We start from the raw sequence: 27,364 nt of genomic DNA, 5'->3' as shown, positions 1-27,364 counted from the left end.
TGCTGAAAACAATCTTAATGAGCCACAGATCTGACCTTATCAAATCCTGACTACAACCTTCAATGGCTCCCCATTGTCTCTAGGACAAAAACCAAGTCTTTCGACAGGCATTCAGCAAGGTACCCCCCAGGCCTCCCCAATTCGGTTCCAATCTGTCACTGTTCCAGTTTAACCTTACTCCCCTCTCTGGGGTACTCTACGGTCTAGAAGGCTGTTGGATGAAGCTGAATTGTCTCTGTGGAATTCACCTCCTCATCTCTTCACCTCCAGACACTGCTGTCAAGGCTCAGACGCCAGGACATCTTTCAGCATGTTCTTAGCTGAGCTGTTTTGTCCCTCTCTAGAAGGTAGGATCATGAGGGGCAAGAATTCTGCTTTTGTCTCTGTATCCCCCAGTTCCCAGCATGTGAGAGGAACTTAAATCAATGCTTGACTGATCTTCTAAGTGACACTTTGAGCAACAACGGACACTGTGGGAAACCCACAGTGGAAAAGGATCTTCTAAGCCAAAATTCTTAATTAGCCATCACAATCCACTTAATAGGAACCAAAATAACAGTTTTTGAGAGAATAGCTTAACCTTATGGGGGTTGGGGGAAGGGGTGCTCAACATTGTCCTGAGAAGCGATTGATGCTTTTTATTTCCAGCAAAAATAGGGGAGGCAGAAAAGCACTGGACTGATACTGGAGACCTGGGTTCAAGTTCCAGCCATGCTACTAACCAGTCATACTGGGCAGATTTCCATGACTTTGTTTCCCCATCTGCATGATGAGAGGGTCTGGTAAGGTGATTTCTAAAACCTTGGTCAAGTCCTTTCCTTTCTCTGGGTTTCAGCTTTCTCATCTTTAAAATGAGGGGGCTTTAGGGTGCCGTGGGTTTGTAGGTTGCTTGCAGCCCTATGCTGTGTGTGAAGGAATGAGTGTCAGTCGCCATGGACATCATCTGGAAGGGATGCCGAAAGGAAAAGCCCAAGCTTATGAGTCACTGACATAGTCCAATGCTGGGAGGCAAAGAGCCTGGGTTCAGATCCCTCTTTGGGATCCCTCCCTGGGAGAGGGAGCTAGAACCTCAAGATCTTTCTAATTATTTTAACCTCAGAGCTTCCGCATCCATAACCGCCCGGGAGTTACAATTTTCCCTGGGGCTGTTGGAGAGGAAAGATTCCCTGGGTCCTTGCCTCCAGACCTTCTCCCTTCCCCAGCCACGTGCTTTCCTTTGAGCTTTTCCCAAGGTCCTCCGCCAGGGGACGCACACGTTTGTCTCCCGGCTCGTGTAAGGGACTCAGGCGCGCAGGCGCGTGGAACCTCCCTTCCATGTTTCTTGGTCCTTTCCGGCTGCCATAAGCGAGTCAGCAGCCTCGTTCCTCGATACTTGCTCAACCTCGGCGGCACCGCCTATTCGAGCTCCTTCTATGCGTGTATGCGCGTGCGTGCATGCGTAAGGGGAGGGCAAGTAAGGCGAGTGCGTGCGTGCGAGAAATCTCGAGTACAGCGTGAGTGCGAGCGTGCGTGCGTGCGTACGTGAGGCCCGGCGGGCGCGAGGGCACTGCGCGTGCGCGCTGGGGTTCCGGGGGGGAGGGTGGGGGGAAGGGAAATGGCGGAGGCTTCGCCGCAACCCGGACGGTACTTCTGCCACTGCTGTTCCGCCGAGATCTCCCCGCGACTGCCGGTGAGCTCAGGGGTCGGGGACTAGGACCAGCACCGGGGACCAGGCCACCGCCCCTCATCCGTCGGGTCAGGGCCTAATAGGCCTGAGTCCTCTGCTTTCCCGCAGGCCTTTCCCATTCACTCCTCTTCCCGGCCTGCCCTCTTTCCCCCCCCACCAGACCTGCCCCTTCCCACGCCACCCTTAGGTCTGCCCCGTCCCCCCCAGGCCTGCCACCTTCTGCCCCGTCCCTTCCCACGTCTCCCCCCCTCCCTCCCCCTGGCCCCCTCCTAACCCCGCTCCGGCCCACGTGCCCCCTCCTTCCTGCCCGGGCCTACCCCCTCCTTGGCCTGCCGGCTTCCTGCCCAGGGCTGCCCTCCCACGCTCCCGGGCCTGCCTTCCCCTCCCCCACCTCTTTCCCCTCCCCCCCCGGCCTGCCCTCTCTCATCTCTCCTGCCCCCCCGCCGGGCCTGCCCATCCCCTTCTTTAGCTCCATCATCAGAGGCCCGTCCTTTCTCTTTCTCCTGGGCTTCCCTCCCCACCCTGCTCTTTTGCTCCCTTTTGGCCATCCCTCACTCCTAGACCTTCTCCTCCTCCTCCTCCATTCTTCCCTCAGGTCCTCTGGAAAGAGTAAGAGTGGAAGAGGAGTGGGGATGGCCAGGAACTGAGCAGTGTGGGCACCTTGGGCAGTACTTGCCTCTGGTCTGGCCTGGAAACCCCTGCCTCAAGTGCTGAGGAGGTGGGAGGGCCGCTTAAGGGGGCATCTCACTTCGTCTCAAGACCTACCCCTTTCCGGGCCAGGGAAGTTGGTCTTCTTTGATCTCCAGAGGGGCAAGAGACACGAGATGAATCAGCCCCCAGAAATGCTTAGGGAAGCAAGTGTGAGGCCTGCCCATCCCGAGACACTTGGCTCCTCACCTTCCAGGCCTCCAGATTTATCACTTCCCCCCGGGCTCCCTCAAAGTCCATTCCTTTTTTTCAGGCCAGGGCTTCCCTTCCTGAGTGCTCTGACTTCTAAAAATTTGAAATGGGGAGAGTTGAGGGTGTGAATAATTGCTTAACTTCTTTGAACCGAATGCATTACAGTTTTCTAGTATTTCTGCAGAGACCTATCAGAACTCCCTCTGGATTCGTATTACTGGCTGTAGGCTTGGCTGAGCAGCCTTTTTAGGCTTGGGGGACTCCCTCACAGTGGATAGTTGTGTTTATCGGGGCATAAGGGTAGAAAAGAAGCCCCTGTATTTGGGGACCAGCTTTGGTGTCATCGCTGATCCATACACGTAAGACTGATTTCTTTGGGAAGAGGACCAGTGAAAGGCTTGGAAAGATAGACAAAACGGAATTGTAGGGTTATTCACCAGTGTGTTGCCTATTTATGCCTGAGCTCTAAAAGGAGGGGAGTATTTCGTTTCCTATACTCTTTCCTTTCAACAGTGTCTGAGGTTACAGTGCAAATCTGCTTATTTCTGTGTTTTTATCTTTTATCACCCTCTCCTCCCTGAGCCCCAATTCATCTCTCTTCCTAACTTCCTGTTTTTGTCAAGGACATCACTTTCCTTTCCATTACGTGAAAGGCTGGGCACTCGGGAATGCCAAGACCAAAACATGAAACAGCCCCTGCCCTCAAGGAGCTTATGTTCTATTTACAGTAAAAGGCACTCTGTGAGCCCTGGACCCCTGGGAGTCAGGAAGACCTGAGTTCAAATCCTGTTTGCTATCTCTGTGACCTCTCTCTGACTCATTTTTCCTCATTTGTGAAATAGAGATATTAATAGTAGGTATCATAGGGTTGTTGTGAAAATGAAATAACATACTTTTGCAAATGAAAAGGCCATGTGCAAATGTTAGCCATTATTAACGAGTGACTGTGAATTACGTGCAAAGTAAATAAAAAAGTCATTTTAGGGGTGGAAGAAGGCAGACGAGATTGGGGAAGGCCTAGAAGGTGGCACCTAAAGAGGAGCTAGGGAGGCCCAGGAGGCAGAGGTGAGGCTAGGAGAGAAGTCCAGGCAGACTTGTGTAAAAGTGCTGAGGGGGAAGATGGAAGGGCCTCCAGGGAGAACAGCCATGAGGCCCGCCTGGCTAGAATTCGTGTGTTAGGAGGAATAATGTGAGAATAGTCTAGAAAGATAAGATTGGAGCCAGATTTTTAAAAATTTCATTGAATTTTTTTTTTTCAGTGAATGAACGAAAACCTTTTGGCTCCTTATCTTTCCCATCTTTCTGTTCCTTACTTCCCTGCCTGTACTCTGTGATCCAGTGACCCTGGCCTTGCTTATTTATTCCTCAAACACAACATCCCTCTCTCCTTCCTCTTTTCTGCCTCATGGCTTCCCTTTCTAAAGTCTCCCCATCTGCAAAAAGTCTTCCCAGTCTTACTTATCTTACCTTTCTTCCCTCTGAGATTATTCCCAATTCTTTATATGTTCTCTTTGTTCATAGCTGTTTGCATATTGTTTTCCCCAGTAGACTGAAGAATTGTTGTAAAGATGCCAGTAGAATTCCTAGGCATCAAAAAGAAAAAAGCGGAATAACATCTCAGAAATGGGAAATTAATAGTTCTTGAAACACCATTCAGTGGTTATAACCATCGTGCTTTGAAGAAACATGCTCATGGCTTGTGCCTCCATTCTAAGCTTTGTTTTTTATTTAGTATATTTCTCCTTGGGAACACTGTGTTTTGCTTTTCTTGGTATCCCCAGTACTTATTACAGTGCTTGGCACGTAGTAAGCCTTTAAAATACTTACTGATTGACTCCCTCCATCACCTCCCTTCAATTGAAAAAGGGGGAAAAACCCCAAAAACCTTTGTAACAAGTATGCATCATCTAGCAAAACAAATCCTTGAATTGGCCATGGCCAAAAATTATGTCTGATCTGCATCTTGAGTCCCTCACCTCTTTGGAAGGTGGATAGATAACATGTTTCATTATTGGTGAGAGCCAGATTTTGAAGGACTTAAGTGGCACGCAGAATGTTTTGTGTTTTACCCTTAAAGCATCGTGGGGAGGGATCGGCACTTAGGCTTCTTTTTCAAGGGAGCAACGTGATCAGACCTGCACTTTAGGTCTATAAAGTTGACAGTTCTGTGAAGGCTGGATTGAATAAGGGAGAGACCAGAAGCAACTGAAGTAGTTCACTGAAGAGGTGGTGGTGGTCTTGTGAGGTGGAGAGGTAGGGATGAAGAGAAGACAAATGGAAAGGAAAGCGATAACCTTAACAAAAATAGGGAAGTTAGGAAGAGAGATGGATTGGGGCTCAGGAAGGAGGGGGGTGATAGTGACTTCTGTTTCGTTCAGAGGATGCTTGGCCTGCTGTTTGTCACCTCTCTTCCAAGGAATGGCCCAGATCCCAACAACATCACCCAGGGAAAAAACCCGCCTCTGAAATAGGGATATTTCAGTCCATGTTTCTTTTTGGAATGTGGTTAAAGGAATAATTATTCTGCGGAATGATTTCATGATGGCTGTGTGATACTTAGTCTGGTTTTTTGGGTTTTTTTAAGTTTATAGCTTAAGAAATTAGGTTGATCAGTGTAAAATTTAAATCCTTAAAATCCTTAGGAATATCTCTGATTCTGCTAGTCTGCAGTTTGTTGTTTTTGCCAAGCTGATTCTTGTGTTGATGCCAACTGTGTCTGTTTTTTATAGTTGAATGGGTTGCAAAGTTGCAACCATGAGAGTTGAAATAGATGATGTTTTACATCCTAATGAAAGGAATTGGATTTAAAAAGACTTTGATATCTACCCATTATCCCCATCAACATGTCATATATACATGTGCCTAAGACCTTCGGGGCATGGGTTACCTTGAGTTATTCATGCAGGTCTTGTAGAACTAACATATTTATTGGGTACTTGCTATGTTAGACAAGTAGTGGACTTTGACATAGGATTCATTTCTAGTTTGGAAACTTTGGAAAGGCTTTTCATGGAGGTGATGGTATTGGAGCTAGGCCTTGAAGGTCAGGTTTAAATGGGACAGAGGGTAGGCAGAGGGAAATGTCAACATAAGTGAAGATCAGAAGTTCTGGGCATTTTTTGGAGAATTAGAGGGCACTGATTGGTTTGAATCATGAAGTTAAGCAGTAATAGAAGATAAAAGTAGAAGACTGAGAACAGATTGTGGAAGGTCGTGGGTAGTATAGCAAGGAGCCATTGAAGAGGAATGTGATCAAGGTTCAACCTTAGGGGGATTAACTAGTGAGCAGAGATGGGAGGAGAAATTTTCTTGGTAGGGTTTGGGATAAAATACGGACCACTTAAATACAAAGTCATTTCAAGGCCTTGGTGGGTACCAGCGTGTTCACCACTGGGGTGGGGGGTGTCAGGCCTCCCATCAAAAGAGGCAACTGAGCTGACCTTTGAAAGGAACTAGAGGTCCTGAGGTCTAGAGCCTTCAGGTGATGCCAGTCTGGCTGGAATGTTGAGGATGTCTGGAGGAGGCATCAGCCTGCCAAGTGAAGGGGAAGCCAGACAGGATGAATTGATGTTTCAGTGCAGAGGCAGTAGGGGGCCACTGAGACTTTTCTTGATCTGCCAAAGGACCTGCATAGGCCTGTGGGCTATTTTAGGACTGTTAATTTGGAGGATGGGTTGGAAAAGAGGCTTCATGAAAGGAGGGCAGCTTGCTATAGTAGATAGAGGGATTGGACATGAAGTCAGGAATACCTAGGTTTGAATCCCCCTCAGATACTTACTACCTGTATGATCCTGGGAAAATCATTTAACCTTCCTGATCCTCAGTGTCCTATCTGTAAAATGGGACTAATAGTACCTCTCTCACAGGATTATTATGAAGATCCAAGTAAGATATAAAACACTTTGCAAACCTTGAATCACAGTATGAAATATTAGCTTTTATTATTAAAGGGACCATTTAGAAGCTGAATGCAGTATTAAGACAGGGTTCTGGGGCAGCTCAGTGGTGCAGTGGATAGAGCACCAGCCCAGAAGTCAAGAAGACCTGAGTTCAAATCTGGCCTCAGACCAAACACTTGACACTTACTAGCTTGTGACCCTGGGCAAGTCACTTAACCCCAGTTGTCTTTAAAAAAAAAAAAGAAAGAGAGAAAAAGACAGGATTCTTTAGGCTTAGTCAAAGCCATGCAGGTAGGAAGTAGCAGGATTTGAATCAGGTCTCCTGATTCCAACCTTAGTCCTCTGTCCACTAAACCAACAGTAATGGGAGGAAGGTTAATGTAAATTTTCAAGTTGAATTCCAAAACTGGGTTGGCCTGTTATCATTCTGTTAGTAAGATATTCTTTCCATAAAGCAAATACCAATCCCATTACATGGGCAGCTAGGTGTCAAAGTGGATAGTGTCTGTCATTCCTGGAGTCAGGAAGACTCCTTCTGAGTTCAGATATGGCCTCAAGATACTTACTAGCTGTGTGACCCTGGGCAGGTCACTTCACCTTGTTTGCCTCAGTTTCCTCCTCTGTAAAATGAGCTGGAGAAGGAAATGGAAAACCACTCCAGTATCTTTGCTAAGACAACCCCAGATGGCATCATGGAGAGTCAGACATAACTGAAAAAAAGCTTAACTGACAAAACAGTCCCATTGCAACACAAATCCCCATCTCCCTCCTGGGCCTGGAATTCTCTCCCTCTTCATCTGTCTCCTAGCATCCTTCAATCCAAGTGAAAATCCCACCTGATTTCTGTAATGCTAATACCTCTGTGATTATCTCTAATTTATCCTCTCTGCATCTTGTTTGTACGTACAGAGTTTTTTGCATGTTGTCTGCCACCTTAGACTAGCACTTGGCATGTGTTAGGCACTTAATAAATACATGTGAGCTGACTGATTGATGAATATGCCAAAAATGTCACGACCTGGGGAATTTAGAATTCTTTGTCATAGAATTTGGCTCAGCAGTCTTTTTTCACTCTCTTCCTCAATGTCTTTCCTCATACCTGGAGCTGTTAAAATTGTAAAGGAAAGATGTACATTAAATGGAAGTCCTGTGAGGAACTGAGTTTCTCAGATGGAAGGTGCAGAATATATTCATTCCATGAATTAAGGAATACCCAAAAGAGAGCCCCTTTGACCATGAATATGTGTTTAATCTTAAATAGTTCGGCCATCATGGTCAGTAGAGAAAGGGTTTTGGCTCAGCTGACATTTTTATGGCTTATATATTTGGAGATCCCTTGTCCATCAGATGTTACTTGTCCTTCAGTTCTCTGCACAAATAATCCCTTGTATGTATATAGCACTTTAAGTTTTTCTATGTTCTTCCTCATCATTTCCCTGTATTGTCAGAAAAACTCAACCTGGTGTTATAGAAAGAGTCTTGGACGTTATCTTTTCTGGGGAGAAGAAGGAGCTGGGAGTACCTCGGTTTTACTCTGACTAGATCCCACTCCTCATCCGAGCAGGGGAGCTTTTATTGACTCCATTTCCTGTGTGGGCCATTTTGCTCCTTTGTAGGCAGTCTGGGTTTGTCATGAGTCAACTGAAGAGGAGTTAATGAAGTTCTCCATCAGGGTACTAGAAATGGATGGAAATTGCCATGGCTGCACGGTGACATGGAGTAGAAAGAGCTTAGAACTAGAGAGCCTGGGATTGAGCGCTCAGGGCTGCTAATTGTTATTGCCCCCTGACCTGGGGCACGTCTCTGAACCTCGTTGGGGCTTAGCTCTTCCTCTGTAAAATGAGGCGTGTGGACTGTGTAGTCTGTGGGATTCTTCCTAACTCTGAAGTTAGGATGAATATTAGGCATATGACCTGTGGCAAGTTATTGAAACTCTTTGAGTCTCCATTTCCTCTTCTGTCCAGTAGGGATGATAGTGACTGCCTCGATGGACTCAGGGTGCTTATGAGACTGAAATGAGAGAGTATGTTGGAAGGTACTTTGAGCAGGTTGAAGCCGTATGCGGATGTTTTGGAGAGGCCAGTTTTGATTCTGTGTAAGAAAAAACTCATAACAGTGAGAACCATCCAAAAGCTGGATGGACTGCCTCAGCAGAGAAAGGGTTCCCCATCACCAGAGACCTATAAATGGAGACTGTAATGTCACTTGCTAAAGGAGGCAGCGTATTGCACAAAGAGTACCGACTTTGTAATTAGAGCACCTCGGTTTCAGTCATGGCTCTGTTAATCACTGTTAGCTGTAGTGGGGCAAATCACTTCTTTCTCTTGAGTTTTAGTGTCCTCATCAAAATGAGCTTTGGACTGGGTGATCCTGAAGGTCCCTTTCAGCTGTAAATTTCTGAGTGTTATCCACAGGAGTCTCTTCCCTTGTGGATGGTGTGTGTGTGGCACTCACAGTGGTTCTTTCTGGTGAACTTAATGGAAGGCTGCTGGACCCCAAGCTTGTCATCTAGTAGTGAGACTCCGGGCAAACTTCTGTAAAGAGAATAAGTGATTCCCCCCCCCCAAAGGCTTCTGATAGAGGTGTGTAGAATTTTGAATGGGGTTTGGCCATGTATAATGGCCACCCTTTCAAGAGGCCATAGAGAATGTGGTTTGGGGGAGCAGGCTGCAAAAGCTAGAGTTTTTAAGATGGTATGCATTCCTCTGTTTGGGCCCTGTGATGTAAAAAAATGAGCCTGAACCTGGCCCTTGGGTTCGGATCTCAGTTCTAACTCTGGATTTGTTACTTCTTCCTACTTTTGTGGCTTTAGGCAAGTTAGTCAGTGAAGATTTATTAAGCACCTACTGTGTGCTGAGCACTAAGCTAAGCACTGGGAATAAAAAGAAAGGCAAATCAGTCCCTGCTCTCAAGGAGCTCTCTGTCTAATGGGGGAAACAATAAGCAAATGACTGTGTGCAAACAAGATCTATACAAGATAAATTGGATGCAGTCAACGAAGGGAGGGGACCGGTATTAAGAAGTTAATGCGGAGGCTTCTTATAGAAGATGGAATTTTATCTGGGACTTGAAGGAAGGCAGGGAAGTCAGGAGACAGATGAGAAGGGAGACAATTCTGGGCACGGGGGACAGCTGGCAATGCCTAGAGTCAGAAGACGGAATGTCTTGTGCAAGGACCAGTGAGAAGGACAATGTCACTGGATCACAGAATATGTGGGAGTGAGTAAGGTGTAAGAAAACTGGAAAGGTAGGAACAGACCAGGGTATGAAGGGCTTTGAATGCTAAACAGAGTATTTTATATTTGATCCTATGGGTGATAGAGAACCACTGGAGTTTATTGACAAGACCTGGCAACGGTTTGGCTGTGGAAGATGAGAGATAAGTGAGGAGTTGGTGATAATACCCAGGTTGTGAGCCTGGGTGACTGGGAGAATGGTGGGGCCCTCTACAGAGGGGAAAGATAATGAGTTCAGTTCTGAACATGCTGAGTTTAAGATTGTCTATAAGGACATCCAGGTCAAGATGTTCAGTTGGAGATTGGAGTCAGGAGTCTCTTATCTGAACCTCATATTCGTCATTCGTAAAACAAGGTTTCTCAAGGTTTCTTCCAGTTCAGGCGGTGTATGTTTGGATAATACATGGGAACAATGATAGCACCTCCCTCACAGGGCTGACCTGAGCACCAAATGAGACAGCATATATCACAGACAGTAAAGCGCTAGCTATTAGATGACCTGTCAGAGCCAAGGACCATGTGTAGTTTGGGTCTGACAACCACTTTCTGTCTGTGGGCCTCCGCTTTCCTGTCTGTAACACAGCTCTCTCTGATCTACCTCAGGATGCTTTTGAGGATAAAGTCAGATACAGTAGTTCATTTATATTGTGTTTTACCTCCTTTTTCTCATTTGATTCTTTTATCATCCCTGTGAAGTTGGTAGTAGCCTCACTTTACAGATTATAAAATCATCTGTTTACAGTTGGAAAGAATCTAGAGGTAATCTAGCCCATCCCCCTCATTTTTACAGATGAGGAAACAGGTGTGTAGAGGTAAAGTGACTTGACTGGAGTCACACAGGTCAAGTAGCCGGATTGGGTTTAAACACAGATCTGATTCTAACATTAATGTCTTTTCCACCACATGTACCATGATGTCTTTGCAATTTCCACCCAATCCTCCTCCTCCCTTGGAGAAAAACTTAAGTAATTCCTCCTTAGTTAACTAATGCCAGAACCATGACTAAAACCCAGCTGTAGAGATGTGTGTATGGATTTTCAAGAAGGAAGAGTCCTTAGAGCTAAGGTTCAAAGCAGAGCAAGGGATTTGTCCGAGGTCATACTGATACAATAGTTCACATTTGATGAGTGGAAGTTACTGGCATTCGAACCAGGTCTTCTGCTTAGGCTGGCTTAAGTGGGCTCAGGTTCCTTCCAGCTCCAGTAGCTCTTTCCCTACACTACATAAGGCTGTGTAAGATATTGAATGAGAGGGGCAGCTAGGTGGCACAGTGGATAAACCACTGGCCTTGAAGTCAGGAGGACCTGAGTTCAAATCTGGCCTCAGAGCAAACACTTGATACTTACTAGCTGTGTGACCCTGGGCAAGTCACTTAACCCCAATTGCCTAAAAATAAAAAAGGGAAAAAAAAGAAAAAGAAGGTGGGCAGGTCACATAGGGAGGGCCAGGGATGGCTGGAGGACTGCTTGAGTATTGGTATCCTCTCGTTGTCAAAAGATTATAAAGGCCTCCAGCAAGTTGAGTGGACTCCTTATGGCAACCCAAAAGAAAGGCATGGGAGTGACAGTAGGAAAGGAGAGGTCCAGATCAGCCTTAGGAGAGAATTTGTTGAGGGAGAGAGGAAACTGCTTAGCTAGGAGGGTCAGGGAAAGCTGCTGATAAAGGGAGTGAATTCTGTGTGTGGGCAACAGCTTATGGCTAGTGCTCAGAATCCTGAAATGCAGTATTAAGTATGGGAAGCTGTAAGTAATTCAGTTTGGCTGGAATATGGAGTAATGTAAAATAAGATTGAAAAGGTGAATTAGAGCCAGATGGTGAAGAACCTTAAGGCCAGACTCATCTGTTTGTATTTTATTCTGAAAGAATTAAGGAGTCAGCAAGGTTAAAGCAGAAACTCCTTGAGGGACTATCTTTTGCCTCCTTGTATGCCTAGCACTTATCACTGTGCCCGGCACACAGTAGGTGCTTAATAAATTTTATTGAGCAGGGGAGTGACCTGGTCATTCCTACCTGTGCTGTAGGAGTATTATGTGTACAGCTTTGTGAAGAATGGGCGGAGGAAGGAGACGCCTGAGGTGGAGATTCCAGCTGAGTCCCAGTGGGCCACAGCCAGGCTAGGTCGATGGCAGTGGGAGTTCAGAGAAGGCCTGGAGCCCGGCCACAGGGTAGTATTGGTCCCTCGGTGCCAGGCTCTGCTCGCAGTGTTTGACGGGGGCGCTTTTGGTAAAGCTGAAGAAGTGTGTTTTCAGCAAGTCAGGGTCTCTGCCCAGACTCTGCTCAGCTTGTCTCTAACTGAAGCCTTCCAAGATCATCCAGCTCTCCGAGTTAGGCAGCTGGCAGGGACCAGCACCTTTTAAGAACTCTGGTGAAAATTAGGCTGCCTTGCATGCTGTGCCACCTTGTCATTGGCACAGGCCCTGGAGTGTTTCCCGGTGGAGACATGGCACCTGTCACAGACTGGCAAATCTTGTTCTCCCCGACTTTCTAGAAAGGATCTTGCCTGAAGCCAAAGGAAAGTACTTCCATAGAATGACAGGATTTTTACTTTTAGGGAATACTAGGATTCTAAATTCATAAGAACTGAACAGGGATTTAGAGCTCATTTAGCCCAGCCTCTTCATTTCACGGAAGAGGAAACACTCAGAGAAAGGGGTTGATTTGCCCAATGTCTTGCGTACAGACAGAAAATTTAGATGCTGGATCCAAACCCAGGTCATGTGACACCAAGTCTTCTGCTCATTTCATTATGATACAGGTTGGATAGACACTACTTAGACCCAGGAGTTCATTGATACAGGGAACTTCTGGATGAGGCAACTCCTGCTGCCAGCACAGGCCAGCACCACGGCTCCAGTCAACAGTCTTAGAGGGCTGCCTGGAATACTGAGGATCAAGTGACTTGTCCCGAGTCCCAAAGACAGTTTATGTCAGAGGCGGCACTTGAAGCCATGTTGAAGAAACATTCTGGAGCTGAATGAACTCTTGGCATTCAGGAAGGAATGCCAGCTTCTTACCAAGACCTGTCAAGTCAGCAAGCATTAAGTGCTGGCCCTGTTCCGGGCACTCTATTAAGTGTTAGGGATACAAAGAAAGGCACAGAACAGTTTCTGCTCTCAAAGGAGCACACACTCTCATGGGTGAGACCATAAAAACAGCTATGTATAAGCAAGCTACATACAAGATAAATTGTAGACAGTCAACAGAGAGAAAGCATTAGCATTAAGGGGGATCAGAAGGGCTTCTTGTGGAATGTAGGGTTTTAGCTAGGACTCGAAGCAAGCTGGGGAAGAGATGAGGAGGGAGAAAATTCCAACCATGGCGGACGGCTAGTGCAAATGCCCAGAATCAGGAGATGGAGGTTCTTGTGCAAGGAATAGCAAGGAAGCCTGTATCACTCGATTGTGAGAGTGTGATAGGAGATTGCAAAGCTGGGACCAAACCAGGTTGTGAAGAGCTCTGAAAGCCAAACACAGGATTTTACATTTGACCCTGGAGGCCGTGGCATATCCCTGGAGTTTATTAAGTAGGGGAGAGGGTTACCATGGTCAGACCTACACTGTAGGAAGGTTACTTTAATAGTTGAGTGGAGGTTGGACTGTAGTGAGGAGAGATGGGAGGTAGTGAGACTAAACAGGAATAATCCAGACATGAGGTGATGAGGCTCTAGACCAGGGTCAGCGGAGAGAAGGGACCATATACTAGAGATGTTACCAAAGGTCTGATCCACAGGATTTGGCACCTTTGTTGGATATGGGTGGGGATAGATGGGGGGAGTGAGGAGTGAAGGATAGCCTCAGGGACTGGGAGGGTCTTTCCACCAGGCCACACCACAGCCTGCTTCTTTTTTTCCCCTCACTAGGCTGAAAGAGTCTTTTCTCTGATCTTGACTATGTTAGGGGTTCATCCTCTAAGGTAAAAGGAAATGGTATTTGTTGTCCACTCTTTTTTTTTTTTTTTGGTGAGGCAATTGGGATTAAGTGACTTGCCCAGGGTCATACAGCTAGTAAAGTGTTATGTGTCTGAGGCCAGATTTGAACTCGGGTCCTCCTGAATCCAGGGCTGGTGCTCTATCCACTGCACCACTTAGCCGCCCATTGTTGTCCACTCTTCCAGAGGTTCAGCTAGGCATTTTTATCTCTAAAGAGGAACTCATTTGCAGTTATGGGAACTGTGGGCTTTTCTTCTCAGCTTCTTTCTTTTAATGGCCCTTTTTTTTTGCATCACGACTTCTTCCCCTTCTCTATCGAATCCCACCCCACTCCCAATTAAAAATTGAGAGAAAGAAGAAAAAATCCTTGTAATGGAAAAGCATGCTCCAACAACAAAATAAATAGAGACAGTAGCCTAGTCCAGAAATGTATGTGTCTGTGGCTTTGTCAGGAGGTGGATAACATGCCTCATCCTGTGTCTTTGGAAACATTGGCTGGTTGCACTGATCAGAGTTCTTCAGTCTGTCACAGTTTTTCTTCACAATATTTTTAGCCTTGTATAAATTGTTCTTTTGGTTCATCTCACCGCACTCCGTTGAGTTTGATGCATTTCCATACAGAATTCAGCCCCCCATGCGTATTTAACCCTGTATGTTCTGTTTCAGCTAAAAATGATATTCCTCTGATGCGTACTCCTCCCACCTCTTCCTTCATGTTTGTCTCCTGTTCTTGGGACTTGCGAAAGTCCCACCAGCTTCCTCCTTTTCACAGCAGAAAGCTCCTCATTAGTGTGAATAATGAATTCCAGGGAGTGGTCACATGTGTGTCATATATTCCTTCCCTTCTCTTTTGCCTTTTAAAGTGGTCAGAACAGAACCAATCCACCCTCTGTTTTTCTTATTTAACTCCCTCAATTCCTCTGAAAGACATTAAGGTTCAAAAGGTACTCTTATTTATTCTCCTCTTGTTAGGATGTTAACATTGTATCCTGTAGTTTGTGTCATCTAGCCTTTTCCAGTTTCTCAAATAAATTTACTTTTCTGGGTTTTTCTTGACTTGTGTTTTATATTCCAGACACAGCTCTGCTCTTTTCATCAGAAATGCTTGAAAGTTCTCTCTTCCATTAGAGGGCCTTAGGACTACTCAGCTTTACAGGTTAAGTTATTCTTGATTGTAAGCCTATCTCTTTTGCCTTTTGGAATATTATATTCCAAGATCTCTTCTTTCAAGTAGAAGCTGCCAGGTCTTATATGATCTTGACTGGTTCCTTTGGTTCTTGAACTGCCTTCTTTCTGGGTGTTTGCAGTTTTTTTTTTGTTTTGTTTTTTATGTGGGAACTCTGGATTTTGGACTCGATCTCCACTTTGCCCTCTAGTCTCATAATTCTAGGCATTTTTAAAATTTATAATTTCTTAAAATATGATCTCCAGGATTTTTTTAATCATGATTTTTCAGGGAATACAACAATTTTTAAATTATCGCTCCTTACCTGTTTTCCCTTGTAATTTATTTTCTATCAAATATCTTATATTTTCTTGCAATATTTTTTACTTTCTCATAGAATCAACGACTTATACTTAGTCTGTTTGGGTTTTAGGGCTTATATAACTTGTGTAAGAATTTTCTGTTCTGGGGGCAGCTAGGTGGCACAGTGGCTAGAGTACCGGCCCGGGAGTCAGGAGAACCTGAGTTCCAATCCAGCCTCAGACACATAACACTCATTAGCTGTGTGACCCTAGGCAAGTCACTTAACCACAATTGCCTCACATAAAAAAAAAAATTTTCTGTTCCAAGCTCTTTATTCTCCTTCCTCATCTTTTCCCCAGAGCTTTTATTTCATTTTGTTATTGCTTGCTGCATTTCTTCTAGGTTTTCATGTAGTCCTTGTAGAACATCCATTTTTTTTCCTTTGAGTCACTGCTTGTAGTTTTTATAGTTAACTTCCTCTTTTTGGGAGGATGTCTAAATCAACAATAAGGGTTTATGCTTCTTTGATTTACTGTCTTTGTAGCTTTAGTTCTAGAATTGAGGCTTTGTGCTAGGACTAGGCCCCACCCTCTATTGTACTTTTGGTACGACCGTGCTTGGTTTTGCCCTGAGTTCTTGTACTGACCTCAACCTCCCAGGGTTCCGGGCTCCTAGATCTCTTCCGATTCCGTGTTGGCTCTTCAAGACTCTTTTAGGACTGAGTGTTAGAGACCTCAGAGCCCCTGAGTTGGAGCCGTCCCAATCTGAGCACTGAAGTGTTTCTCTGATCTCTGCTGTTCCTAGGGCTTCCAGGGATTCCCCCTGGGTCTCTTTGACCTCTCTGGGTCTTTTTGGGGGAGCTTTCTACTTTTGCTACCTACATTCAGGAGTCCTGTAGGCCCTTTGACCTTATTGGGAGTCTGGATTTGTTTTGCTTGTGCTGGTGAGCTGGCTTTGCTGATGACCTCCTTTCCTATTGGTTCTAATTGACTTTTTGTGCATTTCTGGAGTGCAAGAATACATTTCTTGTAGTTTCTTATTGGCTTTCTCGATCAGAATTCAATCTGACGCACATTTCAGGTTTTTGCTGAGATATGTATGTCTTAGAGTAATTCCAAGGAAGGTGTATATATATGGCAAAAAGACTTACTCTAAATTGTTTGAAAACCTCATCTGGTCTGGCTACCATCAGAGTCCTGTTGTACAAACCCTTTGACTTTGGAGACTGAGCATTAGAACTGCCAAAATTGTGCATGTATATTTTGAAAGTATTTTGATCCTTTAATGCAATGGACAGGTCTATATCCAGTCTAAATTTGAAGGACCAGGACTTCTGCTAACATTTCCTTTGCCACAGGAAAGTGTGTGGACTAGAAGGGCCACTGCATGGGAGTCCCAACAAGTGACATAGAGTGCTTGAGCTCATGGAAAACGCTCCAAGCTTAAAACTTGGCGAGAGGAAATTGTATGATTCTTTGTGTTTGTTTTTTCTCAGGCTCCTAAAAATAAATAATAGCTTATGTTAATAGAGTTCTTTGTGGTCATAAAATGCTTTACATCCATTTTTTCATTTGGTCCTTGGACAAGTCTTATAAAAGAAGCTAGCGTAGGCCCCATTTATACAGTTGAGGAAAGTAAATGATTTACCCAAGGTCACACAGCTAGTAAACATGGGAGCTTGTTCTTTTGATTTCAGGTCCATCGTTCTCTCCTTTGAGAAGCTCCCCTTGGTGCTTGCTGCATTGGAAGGAAGAAGAAGCCTTAGCAGCACTTTTCCTGGGCTACCCTTGGTCCCTGGGTTTATAAACTAGTTATAGACAGGGTTCTATGTCTAGCTTTTTTGTTTTGCCTGGTTTTCTTGGATCAAAAACTGAGCTCCCATGGGGCAGGTAGGTGGCATCGTGGATAGATGTCCAGCCTTAGAGTCAAGAGGACCTGCGTTCAAACCCAGCCTCAGACACTTGACACTTACTAGTTGTGTGACCTTGGGCAAGTCACTTATCCCTGATTGCCTCACCAAAAAGTAAAAGAAAACAACAATAACAACAGCAACAAAAGAAGACTGAGCTCCCTTGGGGGAATGGCAGCTGGTGAAACTGTCAAGACTTCTGATTTCAGTGGCGTGGAAAATCCCTCCCGCTGCTGACACCTGGCATTTTATCTGTAGTTTGTAGTCTTCTTGGGGACACTGTGCCGCTAAGTCGCTTTAAGGTCCCACTGTCTCTCAGATATATATGCCCTACACCTGGGGCTTGTGTGAATGTCCAAGTGGGTGGATTTGATGAGGTTCTTAATGGTGATTTTTAGAAATTGTCTTTAACAGTATGTACCTGGTATTTTATTCAGTAAACAGTTAGTGAGTGACCCTTATGTGCCTTTAGAGTTTACAACACACTTCACATTATTTGAGAATCAGGAGCACTGCTTGGGCTTCTGCATCTTCCTTAGCTCATAGAACTTTAAGAGGCTCTTGTAATGTCCCTAAGCCTGAGTTTGCCTCTCTGTCAGGCGAGATCCTTGGACCCCCTGAGTAGGTCGGTGTTGTTTTCCTTCTATTAATCTGGCATTTATTCAGCTTCTCCTGTGAAACCTCATTCTTCTTGATTTCAGGGCTGGCTCTTTAAGTACTATGCCATGTGCCTCTCACTTATTTTTTAAAATATTTATTGTGGTTGTTTCTATATCACCTTTCCTACTGTATCTTTCCCCCTCCCAGAGGGCCATCCCATAAAACAAAGATTTTTTTTTAAATAAACAAAGGCGGGGGAAATCAGCAAAACATGAAAAAACCCTGCCTCTTACTTATTGAACTCATTAGGGTTTGAACTGAGTAGATCTTACAGGCTCTATTTCTGTAGCACTCATACTTAACATAATGCTTTTACAACCATCATCTTATTTAATCCCTACAACACACCATGAAGACAGCAGGACAGCATCTTATTTTCACTATTTTATGGATAAGGAAACTGAGGCACAGAGGGGTTTAAATTACTTGCCCAAGGTCACACAGTGACCAGAACTTGAACCCAGATATTCTGACTCACAGCCCGGAAAGGTATAGTAACTTCACCTGCCTTCCTGGAAGAAGTCACTCCAGTAAACTGTCAGCCAAGGCTCCAAAAGGACCTTGAAAAGCTGCAGAGAGAATGTCCAGAGGAGGCCGGCCAGAATGTCAGCCTTCTGTCTAGGTCACATGAGGATCGGGTGAAGAAGCTGGGCACATTAGCCTGGACAAAATGCTCTCTGAGAGTATTTGAGGGACTATTATGTGGAGGAAGAATTAGACTTGTTCTGTTTGGCCCCTGAGGAAGAACCGGGACTGATGTGAGGAAATGGGCTGCTGTGGTATCCCCCTCCTTGGAGATCTTCAGGCAAAGACTGAGTGATCATTTGCTGGGTACATTCTGTGGGAATTCCTTTCATGTATGGGTTGAACTAACTGGGTGCTCAGGTGCAGTGACGTTGACCTCTTCAGACAAGTGGGGCGGGCCCTTTGACTTTGCTGAATGCCACTCACGCTGGGCATTCCCACCTGCCTGTCATAACTGATTGCCATGTCCTCCATCAGCACTGAGGAGGGGAAAAAACCATCAGCTCAGATTGACTGAAGCAGTTGATTCCATTGAAACTCCACTAATTATCTTTGCCATTCACCTTTCTGTGTCTCTCTTCTTCTCCAGGATTATATCTGCCCAAGGTGTGAGTCTGGTTTTATTGAAGAGCTTCCGGAAGAGACCAGGTCATTTTCCTCCCCTCTGTTTAAGTTCCCAGTTTTGTGGTTTCTCTTTCGTGGCCTTTCCCAGGGAAGAGAAAGTATCCCTGTTTCAGGCTAAGGATGCCTAAGAGACTCTTTCCTCTATCCCTAGAAGCCAAAGCTGACCAATTAGTCTCTCATCAAGTTCTGAAGAGGGCCCAGAAAGCTCTGGGTTCACAAAACCAATACCTTCTTTAATTCCAGAATTTTGTATATGCCTATAAATTCCAGAGGACCTTTTTTTCGTGTGAGGAATCAGTCTGTAAAACATTAAGATTCATGGGGGTAGAAGGAGTAGAATTCCTTCCCCTTGACTGGTTCCAGAGGAAAGAAGTAGGTGAAGGTCAGATTTTTCAAATAAACAGAGCTATCTGACAAGGAAAAGGATCCTCTCGGGAAGGAGGAACCAGATCTCCCCAGCCCCCAGGGTGGGCCTGGCTGTATTCAGACCGAGACTAAATGGCTCCTTCCTAGGTGTGCTCTAAAGGGAATTCTGCCTTGGAGATGGAGTTGGATCAGACGACTCCTCAGGTCCCTTTGGGCTTTGAGGCTGTGTGATATGTTTGACCTGAGGATGATAAGGGCAATCCCGTTGGTATCCACATTAGAAACAGTAAGAGTGCAATAGTATAAAACTTATTGCTTCCCTTCCCTACCCCACCGCTGGAAGATCTTGTTCTTCAAGATAGACTTGGTCAGATTTCCCTTTTGGGTTTCTTTCTTAATGAAGCAGCTTCAGCCGGTACACCAAAAAGTAACATAAGTTATCCCTAAAGTGCATTTAAGTCTAGGTGTAGCTGTCATCAAGAGAAACGGGTGCACTTTGTGTTCTGTATAGAGAAGTATATAAGAAGCTCACCTCAAGTTTGAGCTCCCTTCCCCCTTAGAAGAGGCTTTTTGCCAATGCTGCACCACTCCACCAGAACTGTGGCCTGACATTAGGACCTTCTGCACCTGTTAGGAGTCCAGGGAAGTGGTGCTGATGGGGCAGCAGGGCCCTGCAGCCAGGCAGAGCCTGACCTTTCCTTAGCACACCATAGTGACCTTGGTAGTGGAGACAGCATTAGCCTGGGAATCAGGTCCAGGGCCCGAGGCTCAACTCTGCCATTACATTGTTGTATGACCTTGTGCAAATCGCTTTCACTTTCTTGGCCTGAATTTCCTCATTTGACCGTGAGTAGATTGGACTAAATAGTTAAAAGTAACACTCTACCCTTCAGAAATAAGTCAGGGGGAGTTAGCAGACAGAAGTGAGATAGGCACACACATCTCTCTGAACGTGGCCTTGCTTTCTTTTTGGTCTTGTTCAAGAAGAGTGGAGATGTAAAAAGGGCTAATGTAGGTAAAATTGGTTGTCTGGGTATAGCTGGTAGATGATATAACTGTTAGTCATCTTAGATTAAAAATGGATGCCTGCCAACAATGGAGCAGGCTTTACTTGGCCTTCTCTGTGTGTGGGGGGGGGGGCGGGCGGGCGGATTAAGCACTAAATGTTTTTCAGCCTTTTCCCAGGGCTGACTTAATTGGGAGCAAGGCACTATTCTTTTAAGTGGACCTGAACACTTGACATAGTTAAATAGTTAGAAATAGTATTGCTCATGAGAGTGACCATTAGTTTTTTATTGAAATGACCTTACCTTAAGTTTATGATGTGGAAAAACACGATTGCCTCTTCACTTAGCTAGAGGACTGTCATAAAAGAGAGAGCAGATTTCTGCCTGAGGTGGGGGGAGGCAAGAAAGAGGAGAACCGGCATCATTGGGAAAATAATTAGGAGGCACTTTCAGCTCCATATAATAACTTCCCAGCATTCAGAGCTGCCTTTTCAACTAAATAGACTCTTTTGTGAGGGAGTGATTTCTCTATCACTGTTGATGTTCAGGCAGAGTCTGGATGACCTCGTCAGGGGCATTATAGAGAAACTTGTATTGATGGGTGAGGCGGACTAGATGCCCTTGGGTCCGTCTCAATTCTGATTCTATAAAATGTAGTTAAGTAAATACACAGCCAACAAAGAATTGAACAAAAATAAGAAAGCATGCTAAAAAGGCCAGAATAATTGTGTCCAGGCCAAAGAAGAAAACAGCTGTAGTGTTCACAGTGGTAGATGTTTGCGTGGGGCTAGTACTGGGTACGATTCCCATCATCCCACAGCTCCTGCTGCAGATGCAGGGAGGGGAGGGGAAGAAGAAGGAGAGTTTCAACTTGCCCTGACTTGATATTTTCATAATCCTTTCTAACATGTGATATCATTCTCCTCAGAAATACTGAAAATAGTTCCAGCTCTGCTACAGCTCCCACGGATCAGAACAGACAACCATTTGAGGTAAGTAGGAAACTGACAGTGCCTCTTCTCCCCTCCCTCCCCACTCCTCCCAGCTTCCTTCTGGCAAGTCGACCAGCACATGCGTGCACACACACAGACGTATGCACGTACACAGACACGCACGTGTGCGTATACACACACAACGCTTCCTCCTCTGAGGGGAGAGAGGTGTCCGTTCATCCAGAGTCACCCACTCAGAGCCAGCACCTGTATTTGACCTAGGTGTCATCCTCCGAGAATGGATCTTTGTGTCTTATATCAGAGTTTGGCTAAGTGACATCTAAATCCATGCATCTTTGAAAATATATCTGTCAGGTGGGAAGGACCAAGAGTCTTCCACAAGAAGAATCTCTTGCCATATTTAACCTTTTAGGCCATTATCAGAACGTTTCAGGCCAATGTATGGTACCTTGGGCAATGCTTGATGTTTAGTGGTTTTAATGACTTGGCATTCAAACCTCAGCCCTGATTTATCTACTCCTCTCTGTCTCAGGGAGAGACAGCTCAGTATAGTGGAAAGAACCTTGGATTTGGAGTCAGGAGAGACCTGGATTTTAGTCCCAGCTCTGCTGCTTTCCTAAGTGTGAGACCTTGAGCAAGTCACTTCCTTTCTCTGAGCATCAGTGGATTATAAAGTGCTTTATAACCATAAAGTGCTATAGAAATGTGAGCTGTTATTGTTATCTCATTGATGCAATGAATCAAGGCCATAGGACCCTTTTTAAGTATGGCCACCTCCATGTCACCACTGTCAACAGATATCAGTTGGACACTTGCTGTGTGTAGGTGCTGGGGAAAACACAAAAGGATAATTCATAGTCCCTATTCTCAAGGGACTCATAATTTACTCATGGAGATAGAACATAGACACAAAGGCAAATACTGTATGTAATAGGTGTGATGCCCAGTGAGTCACCCAGATGAAGGGCTCTGGAAGAGCTCCAAAGAGGAGATCATGGTTGAACTGGGCCCTGAAGAGTGAGATGGGCTTAGAGTGGGGTAGAGAAGACTTTGCAGGAGAGGTAGAGGAGGAGATGGGGGTGCAGAGAGAGCTGGGTCAAGCAGGGATACATGGGAGCAGAGCTGGAGGTAGAAATGTGTTAGGCATCAGTGCGTTTGCCCTGTTTGCCTAGAGTGAAGGGGTCAGCATGAGTGCAGTTGGAGTAAGGTCAGAGAGTCAAGTAGCAGCCAGGTGGAAGATGAAATGCAGAATTGGAAATGGAGCATAGACCTCACAGGTTTAATCTGGCACAGTTTCCAAGCTCCTTGCTGTACCTTAGCAATTGGACAAGCAGGCCTTCTTAGATTGTGTCTTTGTGTTCCTACCCACCGAATTGCCTTAGGGTAGTCCAGTGGTCTGTTCTTACCCTCCAGACTACTTAGGAGTCATCCTCTCTGTCAGGTGTGAGCCCTGAAGGGAGAGCCATGCATACAGGGGAGCCACAGGCATTTAGAGCTCCATGGACTGACCTAGGTTAGGCTTAATTGAAGGTTTAGGAGGACATGATGACTGTCTTCAAATATCTGAAGGCAGGACCCTCATGAGGAAGAGGAATTAGGCTTGTTCTGTGTGGTCTCAGGTGAGTCCCAGAAGTAGAACATGCAAAACCACCAAGAGGCAGATTTCCAAAGATGAGCGCTATCTATCAGTGATGTGGGGGCCCTGCCTTCTGGAAGGAGCGTGTGCCCTGTGCCTGGAAACGGTTGATTAGAAACCAGTGATGATCACCTATCCAGAAGATGGAGGATCATGCCCTTTCAGGGATTGGATTAGGGGAGCTTCCAGATCCTTGTACAAATCTCAAGATTCAGTCATCTTCCCTTGTCAAAACACAGTGCTTTACATATTACAGGCACTTAAAACATGTTTGTTGGGTTTAATTTATTGTTAAAATGATCACTACCCCCACCAGGCTCCTCTCACCTAACCTTCTCTCCCCCTCTGTAGAATGTGGATCAGCATTTATTCACCTTGCCACAGGGCTATGGCCAGTTTGCCTTTGGGATTTTTGATGACAGCTTTGAATTTCCCACATTCGGCTCTGGGGTGCAGTCTGAGGACGCCAGAGACTCGGAGAACAGGCGGGAGAGAGAACACCAGTCTCGCCATCGCTATGGCGCACGGCAGCCACGGGCCCGCCTCACTGCACGGCGTGCTGCAGGCAGGCATGAAGGCGTCCCAACGTTAGAAGGGTGAGAATCGGGGCTCAGGCAAAAATCTGCAGTGATTCCCAGCCGTCGGTATAGTGTCCCACCTCTGGGGTGCACAGTAATAACAGTTTGTACTTCTATAGCACTTTCCGGTTTTCAAAAACACTCTACGTTTGTGATCACATTTGAGCCTACAGCCCTCAGAGGTAGTCAGGGCGAGTGCTAGTTTTCCTGTTTTGCCATTGAAGAAACTGAGGCCCAGAGAGAGGAAGTGACCTGGCCAGGATCACCTGGCTGGTGAATCTCAGACCTAGGAATTGAGTCCAGGCCGTGATTCCCAAACCAGTGTTCTTTCCACTGTACCACATTGCCTTCCTCTTGGTTTCAAATGTTCAGCCTTTCAGAAAGGCTCTTTTGGCTGCCTTCTCTTTTTAATCTGATTTCTCCTTTGCTGTTTTTTTTTCCTTTTAGGATTATTCAGCAATTGGTCAATGGAATTATCGCACCTGCAACAATACCAAACTTGGGATTGGGCCCTTGGTGAGTCAAGAAGCGTCAAAAGTGAGCTGTTGGTGGCTGCGCCTCTTTTCTTCTCTCCCTCAAATCCATTTTAACCTTCGGTCTTTTCTCTCTGTTCTCAAGGGGTGTTTTGCATTCAAATCCAATGGACTATGCGTGGGGTGCTAATGGCCTGGATGCGATCATTACACAGGTAAAAGGCAGAGTCTCAAACCCTGTGGCTTGTCTGCCCACCATAGGAGGCAATGGGAGGCACACTGAATTGGCCAAGCTTCTTACTGGGGGTGGCTCTGGACTTTCTTTGGGGCGTGGAGGCTGAATACCCAGGAGCAGGCAGAGATCCCCACATTGAACTTCCTTCCCCATCCCCCAAACTGAAATCCTTTCCTGTTCTTTAGGAAAAGTACTGTTGTTTGAAAACAAATGGCCTGAACCCTTTGGAATTCTCCTTGCAAAACTACCCTGGCTCCTGAGAAATAGCCCCAGGGTCTCTCACGACTTTATTTCATTTGGAAAGGCAGATGGTGGCCCTCCTCTTCTTTATGACACCCTGGGTAACTAGAGGCTGAGCAGGGGCCAATTTCAGTGGGTGAGATGAACAGCAGATGCATCCCAAACTAAATTGGAAAAGTCAGCTCAGCCCAATCCAGCTGATCCCGGAAGCTCACTCCCCTGAGCATGAACAGAATAGTGTTTTGTTTTGCTAGGCAGGCTTTCCCAAAGACTTGGGCAAAGGATACATAGCAGATTGTAGGGCTTTGGCAGGCAATCTGTCCTTGCTTTTCAGAGCCTAAACTGACTCCAGAAGGGCCCAGGAAGAGGCCTTCCCTGGGATTCAGGTGGCAGGATTGCCTCAGTTACTATCCATGGCCAAAAGCAAGACCCCAGACACATTGAGCTCAGTGAACTGATTTCTTCTGGCAAAAGAAGCTATGCCCCAGACCAGGGATCTCGGCACTCTCGCCTCTTGTCTTTCAGCTCCTTAATCAGTTTGAAAACACCGGTCCCCCACCAGCAGACAAAGAGAAAATACAAGCCCTTCCCACCATACAAGTCACAGAGGAACACGTAGGTAGGTACCCCAGCCTCAGACCTGGCTCAGGCTTACACTTGACTCTGTGTGGCCTTGGGCAAGGTCCACTCCCCTTTTTGCACTCGTGTTTTCTCACCTGTAAAATTCATCTGGATAGAGTCTGGAGTCTCACATGCTGTGGTGTGTGATCCTTTGGTCTGGAGCTCAGTTTTCAGCCGTGACAGCGTCAGGGGCAGTTCAGTGGGGCCAGAAATGGGAGGAGGCCATTCTTAGTCAGTTTGTGGGTTCTTCTGTCTCCCTTGACCTGCAGTATGTTGCCCTTTTCCCTCTGTTCTCTGGTAAAGCAAGGTTAACACCTCACTGACTGAGATGTAATACCCGGTTGTATTTTGAGATACCCAAATATAATAGACCCTTCCTACTAAGACATTCCTGTAACATCCCTTTTATTTGCTCCCAAGATTTTCTGAGGTAGATCAGGACAGATGTCTGTGGGAGAGTCAGCCTACTGGATTGGAAGAGCATGGGGCTAGGAGTTGGGAAACTTGTCTTAGTCCTCAACTGCATTTCTCCTTCTGAGCCTACTTCTCCTACAAGGGTTGGACCCTTTACAAGAGGGTTGGATCTTTAAGGTTCCTTCTAGCCCTTACATTCTGTCATTGGCAGCTTCCTGGGGCTCCTCAAAAGTCTTCGTTGGCTTAACTTAGCTTACATGGAGGAAGTCAGTGGTGGTGATTTTGGAGACAGATTGAGGGAGCTTTTGTTTCAAAATCAGTACCTCTGCTGGTTCTCTGGGAGTTTCAAATGGTGGTATTGAACCACCCTGTAGGACAGAATAAAACTGGGAAGCCAGTGAGGAATTTGGGGGGAGTGTTTTGTTTTTAACCCTGGGAGTCTGAGGTCTCCATGCTGTGTCTCCTCCTTGGTGCTTTCAGGTTCAGGGTTAGAATGTCCTGTATGCAAAGATGACTATACGCTGGGTGAGAATGTCCGGCAGTTACCTTGCAATCACTTATTCCATGACGGCTGCATAGTTCCCTGGCTGGAACAGGTAAGTTGGTAACCCTCTGCATGAAGCACCTTCAGCATCCTAAAGCCTCACTCACATTCGGATATGAGCTCTAATTCTTTTTTCTCTTTCCCACTCTCCACTTCTCAAAGCATGATACCTGCCCAGTGTGTCGGAAAAGCTTAAGTGGACAGAACACTGCCACAAATCCCCCGGGACTGACAGGAATGAATTTTTCTTCCTCCTCTTCCTCCTCCTCCTCCAGTTCGCCAAGTAACGAAAACTCAACAAACAACTCATGAATCTCACCACCAGCCAGTCCAGTCAACCACCCCCGACCTTCTTCCCTCTTTCCCCTTTGCCCCCAACCCTGCCTTGTCTATTGCCCTACTGCTTCCTGGTCAGAGGGAGCAGCTAATCTTCCCCCACCCCTCCACTGAACCCAGGAGACAGAGTGGGAGGGAGGGGGAGGGGGCGGGAGAGACCCCAAGACCTCCTTTTTTTCTTTCCTTTTTCTTTTCTTTTCTTTTTTTTTAAACAAGCTTTGGAAGCACCAAAGGCCTTTAGACCTTTCCCCCCTCTCTACCCGCCATTCCCCAACTCATCTGCCAGTTCCCTGGAAGCTCTGTCTCTCCTGCCAATTGATGGCTCCCATTGCGCTGGCTTGCAAAGCCCCCCGGTCACATTGTGTTTCATCAGTCTGGATCCTAGCAGGTACCAGGTTGTTTGAAATGAAGGATGGATGTGGCTAGGCCATCTCTGTGGTTGTGGATTTGAGATACTTTTCATTTTCCCCTTTTCCCCAACAGCCCCCCTAACCTTTGTAACCCCTCAGAGGGAACATAGACAATGCTCCCAGGTGGGAAGGCCGGTGGAGTGTGGCTGTTTCATTGCCATCCAGCGTGCGAACTGTCCACTCCCCATCAGCTGTCCTCTCCCCCATCATCCTGTCTGTCTTTATAACCTCGCCCTCTAATGCTCAACAACGGAAAGGGTTTTTATAATTTTAAATTATTACTGCTATTAAATAAATGGACGTTTTAGCTCAACAAGAGGTGATGCATGATTTGTGGAAAACAGGGTAAGACTCTCCTAGGGTAAGTGGAAGCCCAGTTGTCGGCTGCTAGCCCAAGAGGCTGTCACTCCCCAGCCTCCACCATGCCTGGCTCACAGGAACAAAGCCAAGAACCCATTTGGGTCTGGCATTTAACCTCCTCGCAACCTCTTCTCCTGACATGTTTCCCATTCCCCAGTCATCCCTTCCCCTTTGCCCCTACTCTCCTGCCTCACTGCTCGGATGAGGTCAGAATTACGTCGAGCACTGGGACTGGGACCACAACAAGGACCAGCAAAAAGAAACTGCCCTAGTGGTCAGTTGCTCTTAAGATTTTGTTTTGTTTTGTTTTTTTAAAGAAAGAAAGAAATGTGTATCTTGAAAGCTATTTAAAAATACAGCTACTTCAAAACGAGAA

General features: G+C 45.9%; 1 protein-coding gene across 1 annotated transcript; it reads left to right on the top strand.

The window, feature by feature from the left end:
* Positions 1 to 1,574: 1,574 nt before the first annotated feature.
* On the top strand, positions 1,575 to 27,364 carry RNF126 (ring finger protein 126). The gene is made up of 9 exons (XM_021008917.2): positions 1,575 to 1,669; positions 18,781 to 18,839; positions 21,117 to 21,180; positions 23,129 to 23,373; positions 23,803 to 23,871; positions 23,974 to 24,043; positions 24,829 to 24,922; positions 25,819 to 25,934; positions 26,045 to 27,364. The coding sequence occupies exons 1-9, from the start codon at positions 1,595 to 1,597 to the stop codon at positions 26,192 to 26,194; spliced, it is 942 nt and encodes a 313-aa protein (XP_020864576.1). The 5' UTR covers positions 1,575 to 1,594; the 3' UTR covers positions 26,195 to 27,364.

This window comes from Phascolarctos cinereus, unplaced genomic scaffold (assembly GCF_003287225.1).
Source record: "Phascolarctos cinereus isolate Bilbo 61053 unplaced genomic scaffold, phaCin_HiC Scaffold_4;HRSCAF=312, whole genome shotgun sequence".
In the NCBI taxonomy this organism is placed as follows: domain Eukaryota; kingdom Metazoa; phylum Chordata; class Mammalia; order Diprotodontia; family Phascolarctidae; genus Phascolarctos; species Phascolarctos cinereus.
Note: the sequence above shows the minus strand (reverse complement) of the source record. Positions and strands in the feature narration are given on the sequence as shown.

Bases quoted from the DNA above. Each gene is read 5' to 3' on its own strand.
- RNF126 (XM_021008917.2), top strand. From the start codon at position 1,595: ATGGCGGAGGCTTCGCCGCAACCCGGACGGTACTTCTGCCACTGCTGT. The intron at 18,840-21,116 runs GTCATTTTCCTC...CATTCTCCTCAG, and splicing joins GAGCTTCCGGAAGAGACCAG to AAATACTGAAAATAGTTCCA. The intron at 21,181-23,128 runs GTAAGTAGGAAA...CCCCCTCTGTAG, and splicing joins AGAACAGACAACCATTTGAG to AATGTGGATCAGCATTTATT.